The sequence below is a fragment of the Brachyistius frenatus genome, unplaced genomic scaffold (assembly GCF_029030835.1).
Source record: "Brachyistius frenatus isolate BFR_SWC_R1_liver_20210118 unplaced genomic scaffold, ASM2903083v1 Contig_41, whole genome shotgun sequence".
In the NCBI taxonomy this organism is placed as follows: Eukaryota; Metazoa; Chordata; class Actinopteri; family Embiotocidae; genus Brachyistius; species Brachyistius frenatus.
In genome coordinates, this window is record NW_027210640.1 from 1,590,238 (window position 1) to 1,603,404 (window position 13,167).

At 42.2% G+C, this 13,167-nt stretch overlaps 1 protein-coding gene across 8 annotated transcripts in view; it reads right to left on the reverse strand.

Moving 5' to 3' along the window:
* ptprsa (protein tyrosine phosphatase receptor type Sa) overlaps positions 1-13,167 on the reverse strand; it is a 229,758-nt gene that overhangs the window by 6,851 nt on the left and 209,740 nt on the right. For all 8 annotated transcript variants that reach the window (XM_069702282.1, XM_069702280.1, XM_069702279.1 and 5 more), the window contains 6 exons: positions 11,430-11,584; positions 10,154-10,439; positions 6,132-6,310; positions 5,690-5,816; positions 5,423-5,548; positions 1,647-1,801 (listed from right to left, as the gene is read on the reverse strand). In XM_069702282.1, coding sequence (XP_069558383.1) covers positions 1,647-1,801; positions 5,423-5,548; positions 5,690-5,816; positions 6,132-6,310; positions 10,154-10,439; positions 11,430-11,584 — 1,028 coding nt within the window. The remainder of the gene's footprint in view (positions 1-1,646; positions 1,802-5,422; positions 5,549-5,689; positions 5,817-6,131; positions 6,311-10,153; positions 10,440-11,429; positions 11,585-13,167) is intronic.

Consider the following 13,167-nt stretch of genomic DNA (forward strand, 5'->3'; position numbering starts at 1 on the left):
AAGGGAGAGAACGATGGGGGAGGAAGAAAAGAGGGTGGTAGTAGAAGGAAGAAATGTCCAGGAGAATGGAGAGATGGAGGGAGAGGGAAAAAAAGAGAGCGGGGGGGGCGATTAAGAAATAGAAAGGCAGATGACGGACAGGAGAAGGCCGGCGACAGAAGATGACAGAGTGAGAGAAAAAGAAGGCATAAGCTCTCCTCTCGGAGATGACAAAGCCTAAAGGAGGAGCGATGGAGAAGGAGGAGAAGGAGGATGATAATGGGGAGGAGCAGGAGGTGGCTACGGTACTGACAGATGAAGCAGCCAGCTGACATCACTACTCAAGAGAAATGTCTTTCCAAAAATTACATACCTGTCTTTTGAAACCCGCCTGTAGTCTCATTAACAACATCAAACTTTACACTTTAACAAGTTTTAAAGCAAAAACAAAAAAAAATCAAACAGTCCATTAAGATGTGTAAAAATCCAGAAAATGGGCATTTAGCTGCTGAATGCAGAGTTGTCATGTGACTCCTGCAAGTCCACTTCAACAGGCTGTGGGCCTTTTCTTCCATTACTCCAGTCCTTGCACTAGCTGAGCCTTTCACTTTAAGGCAGTGCTCTCCCCCTCCAATAATGGCCTCATGCGAGGGTAAAATAACTCAGTCTTATTGGAGCTTCGCTGACACATATTACAACTCCCAAAGGGCCATTTGGTGGCTGGTTACATCATTGCTTTTTAATACATGGGAGGTGATTTTATGTTTGATGATGTCATGGCGTCTGTGCAACAGAAAGGTGGAGAAAAAGTGACACCTACTCTGGAACAAAAGTAAAATACTTTTATGAGACGGCAAGGAAATTATTCAGTGTGCGAACACCTTTGCAAACACTATCTCATCCAACGCAACAGTTGTATCATGAGATCTTTTTTCTGACTGCCAATCAAACCCTGAAAACATGTGTTCGAGATCACATACATGTAAGTGTCTTTGTTGAAGGACTTTCTAGAACTGCTTTTTCCTTTGCTAATCTTGCAGCGAATACAAAACCAGAGCCATGAAAGATGTTCATTGTCTGGATATTGAAAGTAACAACTCATTCAGATACAACCTGCACAAGGTCTGTGGATGAATATGAATAACCTGAGGTGTTGGTGGTGGTGGTGGTGACCACTACCAAATTTCAGTTTCTACCTGCATCCAGCATGTCAAGTTAATGATGAAAGTTACCTTGGAAGCTACACCAGAGGTGATAAAAATGCATCACGGAGTGATCATAAAAAATAAAAAGAATGGCCGAATAATTTCATGTGTCTCCTCTTTGCAAATGCCAAGCCACATCTGAGCCTTATCAATAATGGAAGAGAAGAGCCTGTGGAGGTGCAGACGTAATGTACTGAGGTGGCAAAAAGGAGAGAAGGGATAATATCTGATGATGCTGTTTAGAGCCGCACCTCAGGGGGAGCTGCACTGCAAAACAATAACCACCTTAAGATGTGATTTAGTCTCGTCGTGATATTTAAAGCCTTATCTTTCAAGTTTGAGGCAAAATAAGATGGAGGACCCAGGAAAAGACTCCCCTCTTTCCAGGAAAACCTTTATTAACATATATAACAAAACAAAAAAAATGACACAAAAAACTTCAGGGAACTTCAGACACTTTACCTGCAGTGGACAGAGATTGGTCCATCCTGTCCAAACTGCTCCTTGGTTTTATGCACCTGGCCAATAAAATCAATGAATCCCTCCCCGGATTTGGGCACGCCTTGCTCCGGCCAATCGGTGAACTGGAACTGCCTTACTGTCCTGGACTGACCGTCCTGCAAATACAGAAGACAGGAAGTGAGTATAGAGGATGGAAATGAAACAGTAGATAACATAAAGAAGCAAGAAGAGAGAAGGCATATGTAAAAACCCAGAATAGGAAAGACAATGTCTGCCTCAAACAGGATCTTCATGGTACCTTCATCTAACTCCAAGCCAATCATTTCTGTCTTCTCCCCTGTGTGTGTGTGTGTGTGTGTGTGTGTGTGTGTGTGTGTGTGTCACAAGTAGGTCCTAGTTAAAGCTAATCAATAGCGTATCTGCCATGACAAACTTCTTCTCCCAGACACCATGTTGAATAGGATAATCCTGTGGTGCGATCAATACAGCGAGCTGATGGATGAGCAGAGTGGAGGGAGGTAAGAGGCGAGAACCAAGGACTAACGGAGCAGGTGGTGGGGGGTGGAGAATGAAAACTGGAAACAAAAACTCTGACACGCTGACATGCACACTAGCAAAAATGTCAATCTTGACAACTTAATCTTATATTGATTCCTATAATCTTGTTTTAATGGGGGGACAATTGCAATTGCTTCCTTGCAAACAAAAAATGATTATCTAGACTGAGAATGTACAGTCGATACTCGCGTCCTTGTAAAGAATGTTCTTTTCAAGTTGTCCCGGAGCGAACATATTTCTCGAGAAAGTCAGCAGAAGAGACGAGCGTTTTTTGCGAAGACAGGCACTCCACTTTGTGACACCAGTAATTAAAACAACCAGGTGTTCATTTCTCCAGTTGTTTCTGACTTCTCTGCGCAACAGACTTCAGCTTAGACACGATGTGTCATTCTTACACATCCTCTTTTCATTTGTTCACACTGCAAAGGCAAATTGGTTGAACACTCAGGTGGCAAGTTAACTGCAATGTTTCTTTTCCTCTCTTTCAGAGATTCTGCTTGTAGCCAGCGAAGAATTATAGATTGTAAAATGTGTTGAGAGTAAATCTGCCTAAATTGTGTTATAAAATCAATACAATAAGCGAGAACGTGAACCTACATTGAGAAAGACAAATTTTCACACCTGATAATGGGTTTCTAAATATATTATCCAAGGTGAGTAATTCATATTTGCACAGAGCCAGTTAATTGGTAAATAGAAAGGTAACAATCAATGAGTATTGAAGTGGCTCGAAACTTAAAGTGTATGCTGCAAAAAAACACGAGACAGCTCCCATCTTATAAATGACAAAAATCATATTGAGCAGAATTACCTGAGGCTCTATAATCATGGTGGACGATGGCTGTGGTTGGAAGGTAGCCGCCCTACATTCTTATTATTCATTCTGATCTTTGCCTTAAGTTCACCATCCCCCTCTTCTGCTAGCAGGTTAGATGCAGACTGTAGGCTGAATGTACAGTACGTTCAACTACTGTATGTGAGAGAATATACATAATCTTTCAATTGAATCTTGCACCTGTTGTCTTGTGTGCCTGCATACGCGGTGTCACTATTTTAGCTGTTGATATGTTCCTGTAAGATGTATTCTGGTATATTTATTGTACTTGACAAATACACTTTATTTAGATTCTAATAAAGTTAACCTCCATATACCAACTCTCTTTGTACAACCTCTCATGTCTCTTCCCCTGCTTTATGATGCATTGCATGTTTTCTTTCTTTCGTCGCCTTTGTTTTTCATCTCAAAAACATTTAGCCTCAGCAGGGGGATTAAAAATGAAAGAGGGGCAAAGACAACAACACAATAAACCAGGCACGCTAAAGAAAGAGAGGTACGGGGGGAAAAAAAAAAAAAAAGAGAGGAAAATTTAACACAACCTGAGGGCCCACGCGGTGTGTCAAATTGTGTGATTAAATACGTGACTGGCTCGCTAGATATGAGTGTTGAGGCGTGGAGTCGATGCTATTACTGCGCAGAGGCATGCGGCAAACACGCGAACACGCACGCACGCACACCGCTTTAAGTCGCACGTACACAAAAGCACATAAACGTGAACATCTAATTTATGGCGTGTGAGGTTACACCCAGTTTACAGACACTTCTACCTGCATACACAATCAGTCATGTGGTAATGAAACCTGCAGCGTGTACACACAACCCCCACCATACGTCGCATCATCATCTCCATCTCTCAGCTTTGTTTTCTTAACTGTGCTGACAAGAGACGACTTGCTCCCACCGCTTTGATGATTCAGTTCCCTTTGAGAAAACAACACTGACCAGCCCTCAGGACAGTATGTTAGCATGTGTGTGGTAAAGCAATCGCACATAAGCATGTACGTGAGTTTAATGGATGTGTCGGTATGTCTGGATGATTATGTGTTCTTGTGTGTTTACAGACATTAATATTTACACAAGGGATTGCCTGTGTGCGTGTGTCTGTGTGTATTTGTGCAGCCTGGAGATAGGTGTGTGGCAGAAAGTGAATCTGTGTGTATGTGAGCCCGTTAAGAAAGGCACTTTGCACACTGCATGGGGTTATGTATTTAAAAAGGGTGTGTGTGTGTGTGTGTGTGTGTGTGTGTGTGTGTGTGTGTGTGTGTGTGTGTGTGTGTGTGTGTGTGTGTGTGTGTGTGTGTGTGTGCGCGCGTATGCACATGCTGGTGCATGTCTAAGGAGATGCTGAAACCAGCAGGGTTTACATCTGATTTCCTCACTCACCCTTTCACTGTGGATGTTGTGCCTGTGTGTATATAAGTGTGTGTGAGTGAGGAGATATAATGTGTTAATTTCTTTGATACCAACAAGATGGCTGCTAACTAGCTGCCACACACCACTAGGGAAATCACTGAATGTGTGAGCCTGTGTGGCAAAAAGAGGGAGCACTTTGATTTCTCTGCTGCATTTCTGCTGTTGCTGCTTTAAACTGTCCGACCTAATTGGACCAAAACAAATCCTGAGGTGAAGAGATATGTAGGTTTATAACAGCGCAGGGCAAGGAAAGTCAGTTTGGTCCTGAACTCTCATTATAAAGTCATCATGATATGTTCTTTGGTGTGGAAATCCATCTAACCATAGAAGAATTTTCCAATCTCAAAGCCATTACCGGGGGTTTTGAGGAAAAAAATATTATCAACTTGTGATGTTTCTGTGTTTATGTGACCTAGTTTTCCTTAAATTGCTTAATCTTTGACTCTTCCCACACCTCAGTGAAGGGTTGCTGGTGCAACTGTGCAAATTACAGCATCATGTTTTACTGCGGTGCATTTTGGTCTGCTGGAAACAGACCAACAGATATTGTCGCACTACTTGTGTTGAAAAGCCGCTTACAAAAAGATACTCAAAGAAGCACCTTTTGCTCTTTGATTGTAAGGAACTGTTGATTTCAGCTTAATATTTACTCCTGACTGCTGACAGCAATTTAGCACTAACTTGATTTAAACTGTGATTTGTATAGTTCAAATTTACACGACAGCATCAACAACAAAAGTCACTTAATATTACATGGCCAAAAAAGCCAAGAGTGTATCTCAATGTTTCGCAATGTTACATTGCAGGACTACGCACATACAGCATAAAAGGGGGTACAAAAGTGTATGATATACATCTGTGTGTTTATATCCTTTACATTTTAAAAGATACAAGATGGGGTATTCTTTTACATCTTGCAATCTATTCAACCCACCCTTTTCCCCAAAGACCCGCAGGTATTTCTTACCCTGGCATCTGTGACCTTGAACTCTCGGAGGATGTACTGAGGCATGTTATACTCCGCCATGGGATCCACCACGAAGTACTGATACCTGGCAGAGCGTTCTGCCGGCCAGTACTGGTGACACTTTTCCTGTTTGAGCAAAAGGGTTGACAAACCATTTCTTTTCAATTTTTTTTTATTTTTAATTTTTAATTTTTTTTATATTATAAAATTCTAAATAAATGAAGGTAAAAAAAACAAAACAAAAAACAAAACAAATCAAAGTCCTACCCGTCCCATCTCTCTAAGTTTGGTCAGCATGACTACAATAGTTGAGTTGTTCTCCCATAGCATTCTCCAGAAGTCTTCTGTAGTCTCTGCCAGAGGGCCCTGTGTGGCGATGTAGGCCTTCTGTTGCCTGTTTATACAGTAAAACCATGTTAAATATGATTCTGAGAACACAACTTCACATCAAAAACTTCTTGGTCGTTTGTGACACAACTTTAAAAAAAACAGAGGAACTGTTTTTACTGATTAATACAAATTACCTTGTGGATTTCTAAGAGCAAATAAGAAATATGCTTCCAAATTCTCTTATTGACAACAACCTCTGTTTAATTATTATGTTTTACATGATCAAAGATGCTTCCTAGCAAGAGAAAACACTGTAGTTACATGACCTCCCACAAACCTCATGCGTGCATGTTTCCTGTCATCTCAGCCCCCCTCCTACCTGTATCCATCAATGAAGCTGGAATTGATGTAGTCAGATCCTTCCAGGCCTCTGATTGGCTGCAGGCAGACACGCGTGGTCTCGTAGGGCATGATGTTGACGAGCCGGTTCTTGAACTTGTTGCAGGGAAGGTTGGCACTGATGAAGCGCGACGTGTGGGCTTTAGAATTGGCCAAACGCTGGTGGGGAGAGATGGAGGGATAGTTTAGTGCACGGAAGCAATAATGGTAAAGTAAAGAGAGAGAGAGTGAGATACAAAAATACAGCACAAAAAATGATACCCAGAGAGCAGGGAATGGATGCTATAGAGCAGGAGAAAGAAGATGAAAAGGAAGTGCAGTGAGGAGGGGAAGAGGAAGAATTTGTAACAGCCATGGTAGATAAAAAAGGAAAGAAGAGACATGAGACAAGAAGACAGGAAAGAAGAGACGGAGAAGAAGGTGGAGAAAGGAAGGAGGAAGAGGAGGACAGGTACGATACTGATACAAAGTGGAGAATATCAATGGCAAATTAATAAAGCAGACCCAATGCAATCTGATCTTTCACCCATGCTTTACCGATGATGGCCCAGCTTCAAAGGGACATTGTTTATCAAGAATATATTTATTGGAGAGCAAGTCAAAAACTTTATTCCCATTTGCAACTTGTGGAGTCCTGCAGGGTCAGCTGCAACGATGGAAAATATGCCACACACACAGACTTAACAAGCCCCTGGATCAAGTCTATACGAAACAGAAAACTCGTCTGAAAGTGGGTCACTCGCGCCTTTGATAATGGCAGTGTGGTATGTGTGCATAAAACATAGACTCACACAGGGATGTTCAGAAATACAAACAGACACACACACACACACACACACACACACACACACACACACACACACACACACACACACACACACACACACACACACTGCATAATGATCAAATGAAAAGCTGTACTGCTTCATCAGCATCGTCATAAGGACCTCAGTGGGAGTCTTATGATCGCATCCTTTTGGCTTCGGTGTCTCAACAAACAACATGTGTGTGTTTTTGCTTGTTAGTTTGTTTAGGGCCCCTTTCAGACAGAGAAAAGCACGGTGCACTGATGAGACTAGCAGCACCGGGAGAGGCGATAGAGAGAAGCAGAAATAAGCTGCAACTGACCCCGCTGAAAAAGTAGGCGGGAGTGCAGATATATTTCCCGGACTCCTTGTCTGTCTATGGTTGTCAAAACACAAAAAGTAAAAGTGTTCATCCTTGAGTCTTTGTGTGAAAGGGGTCCAACTTTCCATTTTCTCTTCCCATTAGAGTACTTTCCTGTCTTTCTCTCCGATTCCCCCTACAGCACCGGTACCTCTGTGCCACTGACTACTTGGAGTCCGTCCAGCATCCTCCCTCGCCTTCATCCCTTGCTACTGTCCTCTCCTTTGATCTGTGTTTCACAAAGGCACCTGGAAAGGCTCGGGGTGGCCTGGCAGTGCTAAAGAGGCCTTCGGCTACACCACTGAACACCACAGAGGGTGCAAGGAACTGAGCCAAACCTGGCAACCTGTCATCCAACAGGGCAGAGACGCACCTAGGGTACCTCTGGTGATGGATGCCAACTCCTTCCCATTTATAGTACAGTATATCTGGTCAGTTGGACCATGCCTTACACAGATTAGTCATGTTATATCACAGCAGGGATAATCCTACTTGGTTATATATTGGAAACCAGGGTTTACAAAAGGAGTTGTCCAGGGACCAAAAACATAGCAGGACCACAGCTCCCTTCAGTTCCCGTACCTTCTCTGAACATGACCTCATATAAGTCGATATTCAGACCAAAAAACAGCTCTGACAGAAAAAACAAACGGCTGAGTTGATGACAGAAGGTCCAGGAATTTTCATTATTAATCTTTAATTAAAACATACTAAATCTCATTTATTATACATGGCATCAGCCCCAGCAACCATTATCTTTCTAGTACAGTCTCTTCATCGTGTCATTCTTAATTGACTGTATTAATTATGCTTATGATGTGGCTGCAATGGCATACTATGCCTTGTGAACTTTTTGTAATTTAATTTTTCATCATTTTTATTTGAAACTACAAGAGGATTTTATTCTTCTTGTTTGCATTTGGATCCCAATTAAAACTCAGCTGTTGAATTCCAAATAATTGCTTTTGCTATTTAATTTGAAATGGATCCCAGTAGCCCAGTTGCTCTCTTCTTTGTTTGTCTTGTAATTCATGTACTGCATGTTGCTGAATTCTTTCAGCAAGCCGGTTATGTGCACAAGTCTTTCCCTGAACATGCTTGGTATTCATGCACATATGCAAGCGCTTCACGACTTCTGTACTCATTCCCCATGCTGAACTCCTGCGAATCCCACCAGTCATGGCTTAACTCTGCATCCCACCTGAGAATTACAACGCCCTCCCACCCCTCCCTATAGCGCAGTATTCTGTCGAATCACTTCCTTAGTGCCAAGTTAGCATACAGTCGTCCCTTTGTTCATTAGCCAAACGTTCCTCCCTCCACTTGCCCTGCCATCCACCTCCATTTGTCATCATCAAGTATTAATTACTAAGCTCCCCCACCCCTCTTCACACACACATAGCTCCCTCTTCTATCCTGACTGTAGTGTGGACGTTATTAATCCCAGTTCGACTCCTGACGCCAGCTCAGCATTATCCCCGTTACAGATGGCGATGGAGATTCTATCACTGTTGTGCGCCAGTAAGTCAAAAAAAAAAAAAAAAAAAAAAGTCCAAACACACCGGCCCTATTATTGTTTCCTAGCAGGGGGGCCGTGTTGATGAATGGCGATGGGAAGATGATGGATGATTTGAGAGTGCGCAATTCAAGGTCAGCAGATCCTGACTGGAGCGCAGAAGCTGAGGAGAGTTTATAAGTTGATGATTGTTAAGATCTTTACTGGAGATCCATGTAAACACTGTACCAGAGGTCTATCCTCACCTCCTGCATTTGTCATGACTATCTCCAATGAAAGCATAGTCTTTCTTGAACCTAAACTCAAATCCATGCTGCTTTCAGCCAAAAATCCTTTGTCTTGTGCCTGCTAAATTAAACACAATTTCTTTGCTTAAGCATATTATTCCAAATCCTCAAAAACGAACGAAGTGAACGGCTTCGATATTTCCATTTTCTAGCTTTGGTAAAAAACACAATAATGATTCACGCAGTGTGTACCCGAGTGATGAAATTATTGAAGTGAGGCTCAAGAGCCTAAAGGAGATTGGCTCTCAAGTCCATCTGGGATCCTATTACTTTGGCAGCAATTGACAAATAGCTGCCATGTAAATAAGACAGGTTTAATTTATATTCTATTTACCTGGGCCTGAAAGGTATTACATCTTCAAGAGAAGTGTCTTTACTTCAATAGCTGCACTCTTTAAGCTGACACTGTGTTCTATCAGTGTTGCCATTATGTCTTCATGAGCAACAAGATGGAAGAGACATTCAACCAGCCTTTTGTCTGACTACGAATTCAGTTTGTCTGACTGAAATGATATTCTCTGAGTTCCCCCAGTCACAGCAGTAACCATCCATTTTCTGTCCTAATTAAGCAGAAGAACAAAAATATGAAAGCCAAAGAAATTAGATTCGCATTCAAAATAACTTCTGGGTAGATAAAGCTGGCAGAAAAGCTCATTTATAAGGCTTACAGAGGCTTAAAACAAGGTGACAGAAATACATAACAGTGCTGTCTTCATTATAAGGTTATGAAGAATACTAGTGAGTGGAAAGTTATTTCAGACATTGAACACATGCCCATATGTTTTTGCCACTGTTTTGGCTTAAGGTCAACTTTTTTTTTGCCAGGTGACTAACAGACTGCGAAACACTACAAACAGGATGTCCTGTCATTTCCATGCCAGCAGTAGTTAAAGTTAATCTGAAACAGTTTGTGATACATTGTCAGGATTTACTATTGAAAAGAAGAGCTAGAGCGTAAACTCTGTGTAAAACCCAGTAATGTACTTAAAAAGGACGACCAGGTTACTAAGGTAACAGCTCCATTTCCTGTACCTTAAACTCTAGCTCCATGCCGGTGACATGCTCGCCGCTCTCCACCTGGGCCAGCTTCTGGATGTAGGAATACAGGCTCCGGGCAGCCACCTCGGTGTTTCCGCACGCCACCGCCTCCAGCAGGGCATCGTGAATGAAGCTGTACTGGTCCTCCGTCTGAACCATGTAGTTCCGCTGTGAGCGCATCAGCGTCACATGGCCGTAAATGTCGACCGTCTTCTCGTGCTTAATGCGCTCAAGCATGGCGTCGATGACGATGAAGCAGCCTGTCCGGCCGACACCCGCACTAAAGGAGGAAAGAAAGGCATGAAGTTGACAGAAGTTCATTTCTGTTTGTGAAACAGAAATGAACTTCTCCCTTGTTGCTATTTCTACAGTCATATATTCTCAGTGCGTTGTGGCACTGAATATTTACTTTCTTAATAATGAGCCACATTTGTGTTGTGTATGGAACGTCACTGCAATTTACTGCTGTTCTACCTACTAAAATATTAAAATCATAGGTGATTATATAAGGTATGCACAGTAATGTTTGTTGTGGTGTTATACTTTAAATAATTGAGTAGTTCGAGGAAAACAGAGAGATGTTGTGATCGCTCGAGAGGGAATAGAGAAACAATGACAAATGACACAGAGCAGCAGGAGGACAGTGATGGAGACTCAGCGAAAAAAGCTGTCAAATTTCAGTTTCACTGTGTAGTGCTTTAGACTCACTGAAGTCTTCTTATCTTGACAAAAAGGAAGGTTTCAATTTGAATAAGCCATTTGAGAAATATCGCTTGTAAAAAAGGAGGAAGCACCAAGGAGCGAAAAGGGAGAAGCAGGAAAGATGGGGAGGGATTACTGTGAGGCTTTTGACAGAGAGAGAGAAAAGAGAGAAAGGTGGAGAGAATGACAGCAGGGAAGAAGGAGGCCTTAAAAAGGAAGAGGATGTGACCCAACAGAGAAAAGAAAAGAGAGGTCGCGTTAGAAAGAGAGCGTGTGTTTGTATAATGTGTGTTATGTAATGTATAATACCAAACACACAGGGAATAGCTCTGCCATCCTGTTTGCTCATGGATGTATAATAATGTAACATAATAAAGGCACGATTGAAACAGGGATGCGTGTGTTCTTCCATGTCTTGAGTTAAGGTATATTTTTTTTAAGTTCCCTTAAAACACAAAACTGTTTCATCTGGACATAACTTCATATATTTCTGTTATATTAAGGTTTAAAAATGTTGGATCCAAAGGCAAAAAAGAGTGTTTTAACCAGAATAACATTACAAACCGACCTGCAGTGAGCGATGATGGGTCCGGCGTCGGGCGGGTTGCAAGTCTTCACCCTACGGAGGAAGGCCAGGAAAGGGGTTGGGTACTCTGGTACGCCGTGGTCGGGCCACGCGGTGAACTGGAACTGACGAACCTCTCGCTTCTCACTGGAACCGTTCTAGAAAGCACAGAGAGAGGTGTGGTGAAGTTTCAGACCTGTGTTTGAACTGACTCACACACTGCTTCTATCAGAGTACCCGAGCTGCTCTCGCAACACAGCTGGGACAGACATGGTGCACTGTTCAATGAATTCTAGGTGTTGTATAATGAGAGTTTTAATTTACCTTAATCTACAGGATGCCATCTGGCTCCAGAGAATGTGCTTAAAACATTGACAGAGGTAACCTCGCTCTGCCCAACATTTTCAGCCTGTACAGTACAAATACTATGCAGGCAGATGTCTTGGTGTACATGAGCAACCCTCCAGTGTTTCGAGTCTTTCAGCTGATGCATACGCCTACTAACAAGCTTGATATGTTAGGACTGGAAAAAAATTTGCATTTAACAGTATTTTGAATAAATATCAGTGTTTATATCATCATATAGCTTTTTTTCCTTACCGGGGAAAAATTACGCTTTGTAACCTAGATGAGTGAATGCTGACCGCTTCTACAACAACAAAAACACTAAGGACAGCTATCTTTGAAGGGCATGTGTTTAATAGATGATATCGATTTTTGCTGCAGTGTTGCTTCTGAGGTCATAAGGTGCCTTTGGAAGACAATTTCAAACAAATAAAGCCGGACATATAGACCCAACACATTTCAACAAATAATGGGTCGTTTCCACACTGAACAGTGCTGGGGCTTATATCCTCCTGTTTTCATGTTGCTGCTGAGAACACTTGAGATATCTACGATACAAGCAGCAAACACCCACATTACACATCCGTCTGTCAGCTCCCGTTTTTAACTCAACTCATGAAGCATCAAACCTACGAGCTGGGATCCACAGAAAGATTTTTGAGACGGATAAGAAGAGAGAGGGAGAGGGACAGAAAAGAAAACACTCCCTTGAATCTTTCTGCCCTCCTCTCCTCTCCTCCCTCTCAGAACATCCTCTAATGGAGGTACTGTTTGCATTTCAGTGCAGTGCTTCTGCTTCCCTGACAGAGGGATTTTTTCCTTGCTGCATAAATGAATAAATGAGTGTGATAATTAAAAGCAAACTGACCTAGTTCTTATTTTACTTCTTTTTTTGTGTTTTTTTTTGGACATTCCCTGTTCCTGCAGGGGAGGCAGACGATACTTGGCTGCTGCTTTTCTTTAAATTCGATTTTGTTTGTGTGTGAAGGATTTATCAGACGCAATTCTGCATCACTGTGGGACACACACACATATAGATAGGTACCACAGTGGTGGCTTTGTAGAAGCGCAGCATGTGTACCTGCTGCCTCACACTTCACACAAATCCACCAAAGTAAAACCGGCTCAGTGAGAAATCACAGCAGTGGCTCCGGTTATAAGGAGGAGGGAAAGGACAGATAGAAAAAGAAGCGTATTGCTGGGTTTGATCGAGGCCGAGAGCGGCAGAATGCAAATGGCCCCGAATGTCAACCAGCCGGCTTTAACCTTTTAAAAACACACCTATTTTTTTTAGGCCCCTGCTCGAAAATTGCATACCCATAATAAAAAGAGTATATTTCTGCAACCACAATAAAAAAAACAACAACAAAAAAACAATTTAATAATAAAGGGAACA